This window comes from Peromyscus eremicus, chromosome 4, assembly GCF_949786415.1.
Source record: "Peromyscus eremicus chromosome 4, PerEre_H2_v1, whole genome shotgun sequence".
Classification (NCBI taxonomy): Eukaryota; Metazoa; Chordata; class Mammalia; order Rodentia; family Cricetidae; genus Peromyscus; species Peromyscus eremicus.
Window position 1 is genome coordinate 114,066,756 of NC_081419.1, and position 19,747 is coordinate 114,086,502.

At 36.3% G+C, this 19,747-nt stretch overlaps 1 protein-coding gene across 1 annotated transcript in view; it reads right to left on the minus strand.

Annotated features, from left to right (window-relative positions):
- Esf1 (ESF1 nucleolar pre-rRNA processing protein homolog) overlaps positions 1-19,747 on the minus strand; it is a 57,734-nt gene that overhangs the window by 20,938 nt on the left and 17,049 nt on the right. The window contains exons 9-10 of the mRNA XM_059261517.1: positions 14,825-14,980; positions 2,456-2,577 (exon numbers count right to left, since the gene is read on the minus strand). Coding sequence (XP_059117500.1) covers positions 2,456-2,577; positions 14,825-14,980 — 278 coding nt within the window. The remainder of the gene's footprint in view (positions 1-2,455; positions 2,578-14,824; positions 14,981-19,747) is intronic.

Genomic DNA, 19,747 nt, shown 5'->3' on the forward strand with positions numbered 1-19,747 from the left:
ACATCAGAAACAAATAATATTATATATCCAATGGTCTTATTCCACCCAAACACCAAAGAATATGTATTCTACTCAGCAGCCCATGGAAGGTTCTCTATAATAGACTATATCATGGAATACAAAACAACTCTTTTGGTTTTTCGAAACAGGGTTTTTCTGTGCAGCTTTGGAGCCTATCCTGGAACTCACTCTGTAGACCAGGCTGGCCTCGAACTCACAACGATCCTCTGCCTCCTGAGTGCTGGGATTAAAGTCGTGCGCCACCATGCCCAGCTCACAAAACAATTCTTAACAAATTCAGATGTATCTTACCTGATCCTAGTTAAACAAAAGCTAAAAATCAATAACAAATAAATCTTCAGTAAGTACACAAACTCATGGAGAGTAAACAACTCATTACTGGAATGATTAATGGGTCAAAGAAGAAACCAAGAAAGAAAAAAAATCCTGTAACTAAAAGAAAATAAAACCACAATGCAACAAAATCTCTGGGAGACATTAAAAACAGTCCTGCAAGGGAGATTTATAGCCCTAAGTGCCTTCATAACAAAATTATAAAGAACACAAATAAATGACTTAATGATGCAACTAAAAATTTTGGAAAAAATGATAAATCCAGTAGATGGCCAGACATAATAAAAACCAGAGTAGAAACCAGTGAAATTGAAGCAAAGGAAACAATGCAAAGAATCAACAAATTGAAGAGCTGGTTCCATGAGAAGATAAACAAGTTGACAGATCCTTGGCTTAACTAACCAAAAGAATGAAAGAGAAGACCCAAATTAACAAAATCAGAAATAAACAGGGAAACATTACAACAGACATAAAAGAAATTCAGATAAGGGAATAATTAAAACACCCATATGCCATTAAGTTGGAAAATCTAAAAGAAATGGATGAATTGCTAGATTCACCCAAACTATCAAAATTATAGAAATCTAAACAGATCCATAACAAATAAGACTGAAAAAGTAATAATAAGGCTTTTGTTGGGGGGGAAAAAAAAAAGAGGTGAGCTGTGGTGGCTCACAGCTTTAATCCCAGCACTTGGAGGCAGAGCCAGGCGGATCTCTGTTGTGAGTTTGAGGCTATCCTGGTCTACAGAGCGAGATCCGAGACAGGCACCAAAACTACACAGAGAAACTCTGTCTCAGAAAAAACAAAACAAAACAAAACAAACCACAAACAGAAAAAAAGCCCAGGCCCAGATGAATTCACAGAAGAATTTCACCACTTTCAAAGATCTGAGTCAATCTTCTTAAAAATTTAAAGAATAATAGAAACAGGAGTACTCCCAAACGCCTACAATGATGGATGCCAGTATCATTCTAATCCCAATGCCAGATAAAGACATAACAGAAAAAGAAATCTACAGGCCAATATCCCTGATGAACATAGATTAAAAAAAAAAAAAAATCCTCAATAAAATACTTGCAAGCTGAATATTTGCAAAACAGACATATATCAAAAAGATTATCCACCATGACCAAGTTGACTTTATATTAGATGCAGGGATGGTGCAACATATGCAAGCCAATAAATGTAATGAGTAACATAAGGAGACTTAAAAAGAAAAAATATGATTAGTACACGATTAGTAAGTTCAGAAAAAGCCTTTGAAAAAAAACCCAAGATGTCATCATGATAAAAATCCAAGAGAGATTTTTATCTCTCTTTTATATACTAGAGGGAATATATCAATATAATAAAAGCTTTATGTGACAAACACAGTCAACACCATCCTAAATGGAGAAAAACTTAAAGCAATTCTATAGAAATAAGGAACAAGACAGGGCTGTCCATTATTCCCACTTTTTTTCAATATTGAGCTTGAGCATTAGCTGGAGCAATAAGGCAAAAGAAAGAAATTAAAGGGATACAAATAAGAAAAGAAGTCAGCCAGGTGGTGGTGGTGCATACCTTTAAGTGCTGGGATTAAAGGCAGGTGGATCTCAGAATTCTAGGCCAGCTTGGTCTACAAAGTGAGTTCCAGGACAGCTAGGGTTACTCAGAGAAACCCGGTCTCAAAAAAAAACAACAACAACAAACAAAACAAAACTAAAAGAAGAAAAAAGTAAAAGTAGGGGGAAAGTCTCAGATTAGAAAATCTTCCCAGAAACTATTAGCTTCACTACTTGTGGAATTATTCTATTAATGCCATTTAACTGTCTATATAAATTTTGAAGAAAGCTGTAGTAAAAAGAGGTACCATATCAGGGGGTAAGACTTTTACCCTACTTTGCCACTTTATCACAATAAAGGTCCAAAAATTATTTCCTTGTAGATGGATGTGGTGGCTGTCACCTACAGTCCCAGTACTGGGGAAGAGCGTGGGCCATATATATATATATATACAGTGAGATTCTGTCACAGAGACAAACATTTCAAACTAATGGGTGGGGTGTGAAGCATACAACTGGCTTTCAATAAACACCCGGTCACTTAGCATGAATACCTTCTGTTTCTTTTTTAGTCTTTTCTTCTCTTTCTTCTTCTCTAAAAATTGTTCCCAAGGGGTCAGTTTATCCTTTCCCTCCAACTTGTTTTTGACCATCTCTTCTGCACTCTCCTTAAGGCCTGGAAAAGGAAAAATTGTTTAGTTGAAAATGGTGTATGTTCAGTCAGTTAAAAGCTTACAAAAGCAAAAAGAGACATACATAATTTATGTAAGTAGGTATATCCACCAATGAATACCTGCAATATTAAGGCCACAAAATGACAGGTAACCAATTTCCAGAGAGGAGGGAGAGAGAAAGAGAAGGAGGGAATATATTAGTCAGACATGGTGGTTTACCTACAATCCCAGTACTTCAAGGTTGAGTTTAAGTTCAAATGGGCTATATAATAGAAATATTGTCTCAAAACAAACAAACAAAATTTAAAAAATAAAGGAAAAAGGAACCCAAATATTTATTTAGGTCTAAACTTCCTCTCTCTACACTTGTTTTGAGCCTCCAAGAAGAATTCCTGCTTCTCTGCCTTTTGGTGAAGAGTTGAGTGAAGAAAAATTCTGAAGCAAAAACACAAGCTACAACTAATAACTCATTAAGCAAAATCATCTCTAGTTTTTCTTGTCACTCAAATGAAAGCCTGTGTTCCCTGGGCACTGTGACCAACAAAAACTGGAGAACAAATCCTTGAGTCACTGCTTAAGTATTCACTAAGGCTATAGAATTAAGAACCAAAGGGCCACCAGCTTCCCTCAACTCTACATGGCTTGGTTCTTTCAATGCTATTATTTGTTTTCATGGTTCATCTCTAAAGCTTTTGCTCCTATATTCTGCTCTTGACTCATCTACCCTTTGGCCATTAAAATAGAATTTTTAAGGTATTTAGCAATTAGAATCATTTCCAGGACTGTTTTTGCATTTATAGCATTTTGAATGTGTTTGGGAAGATGAATTAGATCAGTCACTTCTTTTCTCAAATGACCATTTTGATCATTCCATTCACTGTTACATTTTATTTTGTTTATATGGAAATAGGGTCGCACTATGCAGAACTCAAAGACTGGGCTGGTCCCCAACTTAACTATGTAGGCCAGACAGGCCTTGAACTTGTGGTGATCCTCTTGGCCCTGCGGCCTGACAGATTGGATTATAAGTGTGTGCCACCATGCCAAACCATTTGCTATTTTTAAAAGATGGATTTTGTGTCATATAAATATTTAAAACTCCATATCTAACTATGTACTTCAAAATTTCTAACCAAAGTAGATGAATAAGTAAATACCATCATCTTCAAAGAAGACAGAAAAGTAGTTATATATTTTTTACTCTGGTAGTAGTGATGACCTTGGCCAGCTTAGGCTTTACCACCTACTCATTCAAATTTACCTTTGGTCTCAGGACACAAAATAAGTCTGGTAGAGATTAGATGGATGCAAACCTTCCCTCCCACATATACTTCCCCCCCTTTGAACTTCAAAATACTTGGTAGATGTCAAAATATATAGAACTAGTAACAACAGTGCTGTGAGTGCTAAAGACCAGGTTGAAACAGGTGAGTGCTAAGGTCCATTTCCTGGCTGTTAGGCAAAGACATAATCTCCAAATTTCTAGGACTTAGAAAAGTATTAAATTAAATTATATATGAAATACTGAGGGTAGGAGCTCTGATTTGTTAGATGCAAAAAAAAAGAAATACAATCTTCAATTAAAAAATATATCTGGGGTTGGAGAGATAGCTCAGAAGTTAAGAGCACTGGTTGCTCTTTCAGAGGACCTAGGTTTGATTCCCAGCACCCACATGGTGGCTCAAAACCTCCTGTAACTCCAGTTCTAGGGATCCAATGCCCTTTTCTGTCCTGTGGGCACCAAGCATGCCCTGAGTGCATAATACACAAGCAGATAAAAGACTCGTACACATAAAATAAATCACTAAAACCCATTCTTTATGAGAAAAACATTTTACATTAGTATACAGTTTTTAGAAGATGTATGAATGATACAGTCATATACAGATCTTCAAATGAACCAGTAATGTACCTAGGGAATGTAAGATGAGATCCTCACATAGGAGGAGAAGGCAGTAAATTCTGATAAAACAAGTTGATTTCCCATAACAAGATAGAGTAACATATATAAGGCATGCAGATCAGCATATAATCAGTCTACCTCAAACTTCATAGATATACTATTATATTATATTATTAGATGATAGTTAAATCTTTAAAATCTTTTGTTTTTACTTTTTTGAGACACAGTTTGGCCTAGAACTCACGATGTGAATTCACAAAGATCCACCTGCCTCTGCCTCCCAAAAGCTGGGAATAAAAGGTATGTGCCACCATGCCCATGGCTAGAGGTAATTTCTGGAAAGGGGTTATGTGATTATTTGCATCATGTAAGTGAGATGTCATTTTATTTGGTACTTGAATATATAGTTTTTTTTCCTAAGTTCCACCTGCATATGCCAGTTCTGTATACTAAAAACAGTGTAGAGTCACTTTCTTTCACATTCCATAATATTTAGCACAATCCCACACAGTAAGTACTTAATAAACACGTCTGTCTTGAACTATTTGAAGGAAGGATTATTTCCTGCCAAGTGTTTGATCTTTGATGTTTAGAACATATTATTTCCAATAGAAAATGAATCAAAACTTTAAGGCCCAAATGGCTTCTGTCTCCAACTGGTTCACATGAACCACTAGTTCTAGAATAATGCATGTATTATTTATCCTTAGGAAATAATATTTCTCTGGAACTTAGTTTGTTTCCAGCAATAAAGAAATATCTTGAGTTCAAGTCAGTCTGTAGTTTTCTTTGCCTGGCTCTCACTTACTATACCAAAATAGAAGACTGACAAACACATTGCAGTGAATTAACACACCACCACAGTAACTTAAAAATGCTTTGTTCTCATTGTCATCATGAGGTCATTTAAATCTCTTGCCACAGATTACAGTTGTTTATGTTCTGAATTCTTAAAAATATGCCCATCCCAGAAGTCTCTTGGCAAACGCACAAGAACATTCTTCAGAGTCGGTTTAGCCTCATTTAAGAGAAGCCACGATGTGACTGAAAAACAACTTCATTATAACTGCTTTTAGTTTTGTACAAATTGGTTTTTAAAAAAAATCTTTAAGCATATATCCACAGACTGATAAATTAAAGATATCAATAATCCCACAAACAAGGAGTAAAGCCCGTTCTAAAGCGAGCCACAACTACAGATGATTCAATATGACAATAATAATTTAATAAGCACAATCTATTCAGAATAATTTTGGCAGTTTCTGTGCATACAAAAAGACTTATAAATATTCTCACAAAATCTATAAGAAGAGTATACATTCCTCCTGACCTTATCCACATGAAATATTTGAAAAGTCTTCAAAGGATATGAATGTTTTAAAACAACTCAACTAGGTACTATTACAGGCTTTGTTTATAAAAACAAAATGCAGGTTTTAAGAGTTCTCATATAGGTCAAAACTGGCATTTTTTACTTAAATAAAGGCTTAGGACTCACTGGGAGTATTTATGAACACTTACATATCAATCTCTTAAAAATTTTGTGTGTGTTATAAATTAGACTATGTGGCACTCAATTCCAAACACTTTTAAAATGTTACTAACCACCATCACTAACACCAAAACTCCAAATGTGGAACTCATTCTGGGTACTAGGTTTTATAGAGGAAACCCACCAGTCATGTCCTGAGGAGCACTGCCATCAAGGCACCTCTTCAAAATAGCATAGTACTCCCGAAAGTGCTAGGACAAGGAAGGACAGATTTACTCCCGTAACTAGGGTCAAAGGGACACTTAGTCCAGATTAGTAGCTAGTGCGAGTCCTATAGCACACATCTTATAAAAGTCTATAGAATAAGAAAGCAAGGGAAGGGAAAAGTGACTCAAATCTGTTTCACCCCACTGACTAGGAACAACAACACATGGAATTGGAAAGTACAATGAAAACTAGTTTCTGTAATAATAGCAAATAGCTAATGCTGTCAGTCAGTCAGTCAACTAATGTTCTCTGGTTGTACTCAATACTATTAGAATCCTGTTACATTTACTATGTGCAAAACAACAAAGATAAAATAAGGATAATAAGGATAAGTCTAAGAAAGATGCTCAGACTGGGAATTTCTACTCACCTAACAATTGTGTCTTCCCTCAAACATTTAATAAATATTCACAGATGTACTCATTGAATAGATGTTACTTTTTGTTGTTATTGTCTAAAGTTATTTCACTTTAGACAATAACAACACTGGTAGAAAATGCTTTACATATGTCTAGAACTTAAGCTATCTTTCTCTAACCTTTTCTAAATGCCCTTTCAGTCTCCCTTAAAACAATAATGGCTTCCACTTCGAAGGGTATTAACTTTACTACACATCAAACTGTCTCCTAGGCCTGCTTCTTAGAGTTCAATGTTCTTAAAACACTGACTTCAAATACAAGACATGTGGGCCTCATTAGGGAGTATTGTTTCTTGTATTTGTCTCATGTTTATTTGTATGTTTTCCTTGCCTTCCAAACAGTTTGTAATCACAGTAACATACTACCAAGATAGCCTCATATTTGCAGACTAACTTCTGGCCAAGTCTGGGTAAGACAATCTGCTAACTTATTGATGGCAAAGACTGAGAAATTATTTGTTCTATTGTTACTTTTATACATTTATAGGCAAGGTAGAAAATGAATGAAATCATTTACATGAATGACTAAGATACAAAGAAAAAGAATTCCTGAGTCAAATCTTAACAAGGAAGCTCAAACAGAAATATTAAACTAGTTCAGAAGCAGGGAGTTTTCCTTGGGGATACATACTAAGCTAATATGGTCTAGTATGGATTTGGGGTTGTTATGGGCTGCTAGCCAAGGAGGCAGGGGACAAAGTTTGGAGTCTGATCATGGTGGGAGGTCCCGGGATCTTTAAATGTGCCCCCAGTAGATGATGACCCTCCCCCTATAGTTCAGGGGGAGTACATGGAGATCAGGGGGAGTAAAAATACAGTTTCCCTTAGAGACTTTGTAACCACAAGCCCACAAAGCCATGGACTTGTGGCTGGAATTCACACTACTTGTGTGGTCCCAAATACACCAACTCAAAAATTTGATAGGTCTTGGATTAGAAATGCCCCAGGCACCTGACAAATACTCTCTAAAAGAGGCCTTCTGATACAGATTTCCTATAAGAAGAGAAAGATCCAAGACAACAAGATTCCAATTAAAATACCCGATGAACTAGAGAAAGTAGAAACAAAAACCAGTAAGACAGAAGCATAAACTATGGATTTGGAAATTGAGATAGAAAATACAAAATCAGCACTTAAAAAAGTGAAAGAGGAAATTTAAAAAATTAAGATTATCAAAAGGATGAGACAAGTTTGGAGGAAAAAAGAAAAAAGCAACTCCCAGAGGTAAAAAAACATCTAGTCAGTGTCCAAGTTACAACACATATACTACAGAGAAAGAATCAATGAAATAAAAGCAGAACTGAAGAAATTACCCAGTAAGTTGTGTAGATAGATCCAAAGGTACAGAAGTCAAGAGTTATCAGACACAAACGAAGAAAGTAACACATAAAATACAAATCAAACACAATTTCTAGAAGAGAAACCAGAGAAGATGAAAAAAACCTAGGACTTTTAAGATGAAAATGGTAGACGAATTTTCAGCAGATGAAAGATACTATTTAAGCTACAGTATTCAATTAATTCCAAGCAAGAGTTAAAAATAAGCAAAAACAATCATACCACCTACACCATACTAAAGTCTAATACAGCAGACGGTAAACATACTTTAAAGCTAGGAACCCAATACAGCACCTTCTGAACTGGTTTCTGAACTCACATACACTGACAGTCCATTTCCTTCTTCTGGGAAAGGGGTTAAGATGGGGACTGGCCTAGGATATCCACAATAGCAGGTGCTCTCCCTACTCTAACCTGCAACTCTCACAGCCTCACCAGCACAGCTAGCTCTAAGAACAGACTCGCCAGAAATAGTATCTTTTCTTTTATCACTATTCATTTTGGTTACCACAAAAAGCATCAATATACATAAAATAAAAATAAATATAATCTTAAAACCAAAACAAAAATAAAAACCTAACCCAACAAGAGGAAATCATACCTGGTAGTAGAAACCTAGCCAACTACACAGAGCCAGTGAATTCATGTATCTTAGAGGAGAACCTACAACCACCATTTTACTAAGCCAGCATAATCCCTAACTATATTCTGACTATTTGTCATTATACCCACAAATAAGTGTAGTCCTCACATCTCAACAAGCAAACTTCTTGTTGCAACACATGGAGGCCATTACAAAAAACCACAACCAATCAAAATGCAGTTGCAGAGCCTAGTTCCAAAGGCTATATGTACAATACAACTCCTGGACCTAAGGCTCAGGGATCACTGCATAAGAGGGGCAGAAAGGCTGTAAGAGCCAAAGGAACTGGGATTTACTGTGACACTATGTCTCCTATGAATGTCAGGAGCTACATCCACAAAGTCTCACCAACATGAATGCCTAAACAAGAATGACACCAAAGCTCATGAGGCCTCAAGCCCATAAAGAAACTACAGGTAACTCAAGAATGCTAAGAGCAGTCAGTAGAAATAGTCTTCTCCAAAGAACAGCATACCAATTGGTTATACAAAACTAAACGGTCAGCCCTGAAGAAAACATACAAATACAAGTAACCTTATACAGAATGAACAGGTTATATTTCTGTATTTAAGAATTATGCGCATACACACATTTATGTAACAACAATTAACGCAAAAACAGGACATGAGAGAGCAAGGCAGTGTATATGGGAGGGTTTGGAAGGAGGAAAGGGAAGGGGAAAATGATGTGACTGTATTATAACCTCAAGAAATAAAAAAATTAATAATAAAAAAACAATCCTAGATGTTATTATAAACGCCAGAAAAATATAAAAGAAAACAGAAACCAAATGTATTATAATCAGCATAAAAAGTATCTCCAGTTTTCACTTTAATATTATTATTATTATTATTATTTATTTATTTATTTTTTCGAGACAGGGTTTCTCTGTGTAGCTTTGCGCCTTTCCTGGATCTCACTTTGTAGACCAGGCTGGCCTCGAATTCACAAAGATCCGCCTGCCTCTGCCTCCCGAGTGCTGGGATTAAAGGCGTGCGCAACCACCGCCCGGCCTCACTTTAATATTATTAAGGAAGAAATTAACTTTCAATAACCCAGGAAACTGACGGGACTGACAAGCAACTCTACAAAGAAAATGTTCTAGAAACATTTTTAGATTTTTTAAAAATTATTTTTATTAATCAATGAAATTTATTTATTAAATTATTTATTTTTAATAGATACGTGCTTGTGGGCTTGTATCACATTTGGGCAGGAGCCCCTGGAGGCCAGAAGAGGGTGTCAGAGCCACAGGAACTGGAGTTACAGACAGTTGTGAGCCATCATATGGGTGTTGAAAACAAAACTCAGGTCCTCTGCAAGAACAGTAAGTGCTCTTAACTGCTGAACCATCTCTCTAGCTCCTGTTTCTCTTTTTTATTACACAGTCCACAAATGACTCAAACGTTATTTACACAGTATTAATTTCAGCTTACTACCTTACAAAGCTTTTTTAGTCACCCTGTTAACTGGATGACTAAGCTTTAAAATTCTAATCACCTAACAGCTGTGTGACTCTGCAGTTACCATATAATCTTTCTTTTGCATTGTCAAACTAGGAGGCAGACTGCAAGCTCTTTTAGCTCATTTTTAAGCATAGGCTTTCCATTTGACTCGCCTCCCAACTCAACCCTTTTTCTTTTTGTCTTTTTCAGCCCAAGGCTAGCTGTTTTGGGTATGACATTTGGAGCTTTTTGGGGTTTGTGGTTCTAAGGATCAAACTTGGAAACTCATTCAAGCTAGACAAGTACTCAGCCACTGAGTTACGTCCCATTCTTTAACTTTCCCGCAACCCCACTGTGGCACTAGGGACTTAACCCAGGGTCTTGCTAGACAAGTACTCTATTACTGAGTTATATTCCTGGCCTTCAAAATTTAAAACATCTGGCTTTTTTAAAAGTTACGAGCAAAAAACATTTTGTGAACATATTTCAAATAATGAATACATTGGCAATAAACGGAAATAAAGAAATAGCCAAAAATAAATACTGAACAGGTTTTAAGACGTCTGAAAATGAAATGTTTGGATCAGAGCTACCTAACAAAATGAATGCACAACTGATTCAAACCATTTTGTTTCTGAATAAAGAATTAATAATTCAACAGTCATATATGCTTGTCCCTGATGTCTGTGTAAGCTACCACTGGAAGACAGCAACAGATCCGAGATTACAGGAAGACAGGAAAGGACAAGGCTAAAGAGCAGACACTAGAGGAAAACTGGGACACTGCTTTGAAAAGTGGAGGGAAGACAAGGTGGAGAGAAAGAGATGTACCCCTGCTCCATGGTCCAAGGCAGGAAGAAAGGGGGAACTCTCTGCTGGATGAGACAGAGGGGCTTTGGCTTTTGCTTCTCTGGACTCCATTCCTCCTTCTCAAGAGTAAGGATTCCCAAGTGTTTCTAACAAGAAAGGCCTATGACATTCACAGCTTTACCACTGGTGTAGTCTTCAGAAGGAATCTCCTACATCCCATATTAATATCGAAATCTCTCACAAACCATCTCCAGTTTCACAATTGTCAATCAAACCAGCAATGAACACTCAGTTTCCAGTCTTCCTCAGAGATTGGCTTTTACTCACTAGCAGTCACACTCAGCTATTAACAAAATCCACTTTGTCTCCATTGGCACTAATTTGAGTCCCCTGACACATAGTGGCCTTTAAGGATTCCTTTAAGAAGTGAACTGGTGAACTCTCTCCCCCACAGTGTAGCCTTCTTGCTACTCATTGCCAATTCCAGTCCATGAGATGAAAAGTTATGTAAGAGATATACTTAATTTACCTGTTTATTATAAATTGTCTAGCATATTCACTAATTAGATCATTAGATAATGCTAATTACATGCATCACCTTATCTACCAAATTCAAGAGTCAGACAGGAACTTTAGGAACAGTATCTAGTAGAAGATACTACTTCACAAACACAAAAATAAGGAATTACAGCTCTTTCAAGAATCTTCTAATTAATGTTGCTACATACCCTAGTTAATAAGGTTGGTTTACTACATTTCCATAGGAACTAAGTATCAAAAGAAGAAGTAGTTCATCTTAGTCAAGTTCGTGGACAATGGGTTTCCATCTGACTGGAACCTGCTATCTATCTCCCTCTGGACTTTGATACACGGTCTTCTGTGGTTTACTCAAGTATAATATTATAGAAGACCACAGAAGAAAGTTCACGGTAATTGTTACCGAAAACCTACATTTCTTAAGATAAAACTACCAAAATACACATGACATGAAATGTACCTTCACAAATGCCTCAAAAACTAAGTACTATTAGTCCGACTTTTCAAATGTGTAAACCAATGTTAAGAAAGAGTAGCTCAATTATCTCATACACTACATATAATGTGTAAAAAGACCTCTTTCACTACTAGACTCAAATGCACACATAGGCATGCATATAACACGTGTTCACATAAAAATACCCTATTGGGAGCTTTCAAAAATACAGTTTAGGCTTGCAAGTTGGCTCAGTGGATAAAGACACTTGTCACCAGACATGACAACTGGAGTTTGATCCTAAGAAGCTACATGCTAGAAAGGAGAAAAATGATGCCTGCAAGTTGTTCTGTGACCTCCACATACACACACAGATTAAGTACACACACACACACACACACACACACACACACACACACACACACACCCCTGTATAGAGCTTTTAAAACATTTTAAATCAAGGTGTTCAGTTCTCCAAGAAAACCAACTTTACTCAATTCAGTAACATGTGAGAAGCACATACCTAATAGTGATGATTCCAGGACACCAGCACTCTTACTACTAAAGGCACTACAAACTGATGTAACATTTCAGGAAGAAATCTGACGGCAACCTCAAGACACAGAAAGCACCCATACTCCTTCCTAGTATTTCTATTTGGGGAAGCTAGTCTAAAAAAAAGCCTATAGGTTATTTATAACATCTTAGACGCCTGGCACCTGAGCTTTACCATTTGAGTTTTTGTCAGTGGTAGTTTTAACAGCGTGTAAGAGGACTACAGGCTGCTCCAGAGCTTATGTGACAGTTGTGTGAAGAGGAAGTCACATAACTGACTACTGCACTAAGCCTGAATGCCAGCATCTGCTTCTCACTGTGGCTAGATGTTCTGCACTGGTCTTCTAAAAGGGTGGGGAATGTTGTTAAAAATAAGTTTTTTAAATTAAAAGGCCCTAAAATAGCAAGCCAAAGTGAAGAGCCCTTTGAAAGGACTGATATTTGTAGCTTTGAAAAATGTTTCTTTTCAATGTCATAAGTCTACTGCAGTGATAGATCAGAAATATGGTTAAGCATTTGACAACAGAAAAATGGCAAGTGGAGCCGGGCGGTGGTGGCTCACACCTTTAATCCCAGCACTCGGGGAGGCAGAGGCAGGCAGATCTTTGTGAGTTCGAGGCCAGCCTGGTCTATGGAGCAAGATCCAGAAAAGGCGCAAAGCTACACAGAGAAACCCTGTCTCGAAAACCCGGAAGAAAAAAAAAAAAAAAGGCAAGTGGAACTAGAACTTACCTAAGCTATAGCTGAGTCAGGGTAGTAGAACTATATATTGTTTCTTGCCATTATTCAAGAAAAAAAAAATACAATATGACATCTGTTACATGGCCTTTAGTCATTTAGAGATGATTTTATTTTAAGTATAAAAGATGATGTGTATAAGTTATCTGCAAATAACAGGCCATGTTTTTGTACCTGTAGGAGATCCTGGAATGAATTCACCAAAAACAGTAAGAGTAAACAGCAGTAATCCATAAACATCACTGCTTGCAAAAGTACATGCAGATTTACAACTATTGGGATGTGTGTGAGTGTAAATGTATATTGTAGATGACAATTCCTGTTTATGTTAGCTTTTATCTATCTTTAGGTTTGGCATTTTAAAATTTTCAGTATACTACTCTACTAGGCCACATTTCTTTAACTATAGAACACTCAATATAGATATATATATACTCAATATAGTATATATATACTCAATATAGATGGAACACTCAATAACATATATTTTGTATTAGTGAAACCTCATGAATAGTAAACAGTAAGGGCCAGGCAATGGTAGTACACGCCTTTAATTCCCAGCACCCAGGAAGAAGAGGCAAGTGGATCTCTGTGAGTTCGAGGCCAGCCTTATCTACAAAGCAAGGATAGCCAGAGCTGTTACACATAGAAACCCTGTGGGGGGCGGGGAGGCGGAGAAAAAAAGAAAGAAAAGAAGAAAACAGTAAGTGCTACAGGAAAAGGGATCACTTGAGAATTATAGTTTGTTTGTTTGTTTGTTTTTTAAAGAATTATAATAACTAGAAAACATGATACTTGGTTTCAATTTTCTATATTCTAAATTGAGGAATCAAACCTAGGAAAGGTCTATTTTTATAACTGAACAGGAATAATCTGTACTTAGTAAAACCAAGAAACTAAGACAAATGTAAGCTGGAAAGTGTACAACCACCCCCATCCCCCCACCCTGCTCCCGGCCTCCCCAAAGGATCTATGGGAAGAGAGTTAGAACAATTGTAAGAGCCAGAGGGGATGATTCCAGAGAAACTCTAGCATGCCCAGGCACAACAGGACCGACACACACAGGAGTTTGCAGAGACTGGATGGCATGTCCAAGACCTGCACGGGCTCACATCAGACAAAATGAGAAGGGGAAGTAGACACAGCCTGTCCCTAACCAAGAAGATATTTGCAATTGACACCTACTAGGAGAGGGAAAACCAGTTTTCTGTAATGGAATGACACTGGCTAGATCAACTGCATGCTAGTGCAGGCCCCATGCTCAGAAGTAGTAGGCCAGGACAAAACAGATGCCATGGTTTGTTTTTCATTTTGTGCATGTTTTCTTTTTAGTTTGTTTTGATTTTCTTTTTTTAAAAAATAATTGCTTTTCTTTCCTTTTTCTGAGAGAGAACATGAAGCTGAATGGGTAGGGAGGTAGGGAAGATTTGGGAGGAGTAGAGAGAAGGGAAAGAATATAATGAAAATATATGAGAAAATTTAAAATAAAAATGGAAAAAGAGCATAAAACATTAATTCTGAAGGGAATTAAATACCATTAACTTACCAATACATTTCTGGAAAATAGAACTTATAAAAAAAGTATGCTTCTAAAGAAGTATTAGCATCTTTGTGATTACATCTAAATGCATTCAGAAGAAAACTTTTACTTAATATCTAATTCTCACCTGGAACCCACTTGATTTCCATTTCCATATCATTTTCTTTTCCTTTTCTTTCTTTTTCTTGAATAACTTGCAAAAGCTGTCTATATTTAGCAATTTGTTCTTCATCATCCTTTTGATTTTTCTTTGTTTTTCCATCTTCTCCTACACTGACTCCATCTAAATAAAACAAAACAAAAATGAAATTAATCAATGTCATTTGACAGAGAGAAACAATTACCTTCTAACTTCAGTGTTTAGGTCTCATGGTCTCTTCAGTACATGGCTAAAAATTATTGTCAAAGAAATACTGCAATCAAAACATAAAATCAGACTTCAACTTGTGAATATGAAAACAAAGACTTTGGTCTTGTACTCAGTAAAACTCAGAGACAATGAAGTTTAATAATAGCATTGTCAGAGTACTACACAATAATCCCTTCTATGCAAACTGCAAGAGCACTAAGTTTGACATTTTAGTCCCCTCTAAATGTTCTGTTCAATAAATGGAGTCTGAATGCTGCTGGTGTGAATCTGACACATGGGATTAGCTTCTCGGGCCACACAGAAGAGGAAAGAAGTTGTTTAGAACGTAAACCCGCGAGCCTATGAAGTCCTTCCATTTGACTGTGAATAAGCACATATACTCTTAGAATGTTGTTCATCAATCAATGATAAAGACAAAAAGACTACGAGCTAATTCAACTATTTTCACTGTATGGGAAGACGATTGATATTTCTGAATTCCAGTTTCACAAAAAATTTAAATGTGAAGAAACAGTATTAAAACCCCTGGGCAACAAATATCAGAGAACATCAAACCATAAAGTTGTTTTTCTACAGTTTCATTGTAAATTCTTCAAGTCAGTAACATAAATTAGAAATCTGGGTTTTAATGTAAAACACACAAACTTATCAAATTCATAAACATTACCAGTGGAGGAAAATTTGGAAGCGATACAGTGATATTCCTGTTTTTGTAACTTATGGTCATCAAAACTGTGATAAAAGCATGGAGCTGTAAAACATCAGTGTTAACACCTTGTTCTTAAATTTCTAAAAAAAAAAAAAAAGTGATTTTCGAAAGAAAAAAAAAGTTGGTTAAGCAAATATTTAAAACTTATTTTTTCTCTCTAAGTGAATAAAAACGGCTGTGGGCATTCTTTCCATCATCCTATCACACTTTTATATTTTCACTCGAACAGCTGAAGCTCATTTTTTTGCTGTTTGTGCTTTGTGCCACAATAATAATGTTGGATGGAATTTTGTCATGTATCCCGTAATTCAATGGATAAAACATGAGGAACACATTAACAAAATGGCAATGTATTTCATTCTATTAAAAGCTTACTTCTGAAAACATAATTAGAAGCAAGCTCCTTCCAGGTTGAAATTTTAGTGGTAAGTCTCTGATGGCTTACTTTAAATTGATTTTTTCCAGTACTAAAATTGTACTTTCTGAAGCTCTAAAATGTGGGATAACTCATGTAGGTCTGTTTTCCTAATTCAAGGACAATATTTTATAAACGCCTTAATAGTACATAAGATTTTTAAAAATAAATTCAAACAGTGAGCTACTCTAGAAACAACTATCAGGAATGTTTAGTATCCAAATATACTAGTCTGAGGCACTAAATTACAGATTAAGGTGTGTTTGTAATCAATTAAAATACTGAAGAAAAAGGAATGCTTTTGAAAAATCATAATTAGTATATTTCAAACTGAAAGAAATTAATCTTTAGTTTTAAGAATTAAAATTAAAATACCTGATACAAGGTACTATGTTAAATACTTTATATATATCATTTCTATCTACAAGCCAGGTATTACTATAATTCTTGTTTCACAGCTACACAAAGAAAGGAACAGGGTGTTAAGAAAACTTGATCTTTGTGTTCACTATGTGGTTAAGTCCAGATTTGAAACCAGCAGGGTCTAAATTTGTTTTCTGTGTTTTTTTCCCCCTATTTTACAATCCTGAAGGTTCAACATAGGGTTTTATGAAGCTTGGCAAACACTATACCATTGAGCTATAGCCCCAATGAGTCCAACATATTAAATATATTGGAATGTTAATGCGTACTTACCAATAACATTAGGTGTCCTATTGTTAACAATATTGTTTTAAAATTTAAATGGGGGTAGGTAGGTGGAGAGATGGCTCAGAGGGTAAGAGCACTGGCTGCTCTTCCAAAGGACCTGGGTTCAATTCCCTGTGCCCACAGGCAGCTTACACACCATCCATAACTCAAGTCCCAGGGGTATCTGACACCCTCTTCTGGCCTTTACCGGCACCAGGGGTATTCAAACAGCACACAGACATATAGGCGAAACACCCACATAAGTAAAATAAAATAATTCCAGGATGAGTGCAATGGCTCAGAGAAGAAAGATGCCTGCTGTCAAGCCTGCTGACATGATTTTGATCCCCAGGACCCACACTGTAGGAAGGAACAACTGATTCTTACAAGTTGTCCTCTAATTTCCACATGTAACACACACACACACACACACACACACACACACACACACACACACACACACGTAAAACAATACAATTTAGTACCATTTTCCAAAGCCATTTGAAAAACATGGACCTACTGTTCCCCAATAGACATGGAATATTATTTTCCCCTGTATTTTAGAACTATAGCAAAGGAAAACTATCGAGAATTATCAGAAAAGCACATAATATCCACATAAGCAAATAAATTTACCTTTCCCATACTTATGGTAGACAAAGACAAAATTCATCCTTCTTATTTACGGGGGAAAGATACAAAAGGTCTATGAGAAGGCTATGCTATGTACACTAAGAAATAAAACATTCAAATTCATGAGGAAGATTAACAAGTACCAGTCACTGAGACCTTAAAATGTAAAATCTTTCATAACCAGTATGCACCACTGTAAATTACATATGCTCTTTATTAAGCTTTCATTACATTTATTTATTGTGTGGATGCATGTGCCATGAGAACTTTGAGGAGTTGGTTCTCTTCTACTATGTGGGTGGGTTCTAGGGATCAAACTCAGACCAATGGACTTGGCAACACCCACTGAACCATCTCACTAGCTGGAAAACTATACATTTTCAAAGAGGATGAAACACTTAAGCAATTACATGATTTTTATCAATATACAATGTATACAAATAAACAGAAGCTATTAAACACTATTTTCCTTCTCTTACATTAATACTGCAAAATAGTGTTTTATGGCAAACTTAAAAGCACTACTTTTAGTGACATAAAAACAAACAACAGATCATTCAGAAACTAAGAAAGTCAAGGCTTAATAACCTTATGTTAAAACTATAAAAGTATTTATTATTTCATATGCCACTAGGTTATAGAAATAATACATCATGTAAAAGGAAAATACTAAGGAAAATTTTAAACTATAAATAAAGATATTCTTTCTTGCTGATTTAAAATACGTGTATCTATGTTTAACATTTCTGGTTTCTCATTTTCTGTCAGCACTGAACTTGTATTTTTTAATGTTTGGCAATTCTGTTAGATAAGAATAACACAGATGTAACAGCAAATACTATCATTCAAAGCTGAAGGGCTACAGGTAGCGTAGCTCAGTTGAATCCCTTGAACCACCAAAACAAATAAATGGAAAAATCTCAGATTGTACTGATAATACTTTACTGGGCTGAGGCTCAGTTGGTGGAGTGTCTGTTACGAAAGTACAAAGGCCTGAGTTTGAGTCCCCAGAACTTAAGTAAAAGCTAGGCAAGTCTCCAACCCTAGCACTTGAGGAATGGAGACAAACGGATTTGAAGTTCAGTGGTTAGCCAGCTTAGCCAATTAGTCAGCTCCATGTTCACTCAGAGAGGAAAAGACCCTGTGTCTAAAAATAAATGAAGATACAAGATGGTGACCTCTGGTCTCCACAGCACATATGCAAACACACACACACACACACACACACACACACACACACACACACACACACACTTCCAGGAAATCACAACCAAATAACTAAATGGTGGTGAAGAAAAAAACTGGTATTGTATTTTATAAAATTAGTTATTTCTAAGCAAATAGCATGATCAATTTAACAAACAGACAATCATTTCAGTCATCAAAATTTCTTAAACAGGGGGCTGGAGAGATGGCTCAGAGGTTAAGAGCACTGACTGCTCTTCCAGAGGTCCTGAGTTCAATTCCCAGCACCCACATGGTGGCTCACAACCACCTGTAACGAGATCTGGTGCCCTCTTCTAGCCTGCAGTTATACATGCTGTATACATAATAAATAAATAAATCTAAAAAAAAAAAATTTCTTAAACAGACAGACCTGATAATTATTGCTTAGTTGGATACTGTCTATCTCTCTCTCTCTCTCTTTCTACCTACCTACCTACCTACCTACCTACCTACCTACCTACCTACCTACCTATCTATAGGATTTCTTTGTGTAACAGCTCAGGATGTCCTGGAACTTGCTTTGTAGACCAGGCTGGCACTGAACTCATAGAGCTGCAGCTGCCTCTGCCTCCCGAGTGCTGGGATTAAAGGCGTGCACCACTATTGCCCAGCTGAATATGTTATTTTTAAAGTCTTTCTATAAGTTTCAAAGGGATTACAAAATGAAATTGAAGTCTGAAAGGACTGACAAGTTAATGAAGAATTATCATGTCAAAATCAGGAATAGAGGAGAATGGAATACCACAAGGATGATCCCAAGTGTTTTATGATCTATATTATTTCTGAGCACTTCCTAGTTCCTGATCCACAGCTGTGAATTCAATTGGAAGACTATTAAGAATCAAAAGGACACAAGTGAAAATCCACAAGAGGAGGAAGTTCAACTAGTCCCCTGGAATTAAGCAGAGATCCAGAGGGAGTACCAGACAAATATCAAACTACCAAAAAGTGCATTGTTGATGTGACAAATAGGCACATAGGACGGCTAGAAGTGAAGTTGATAACA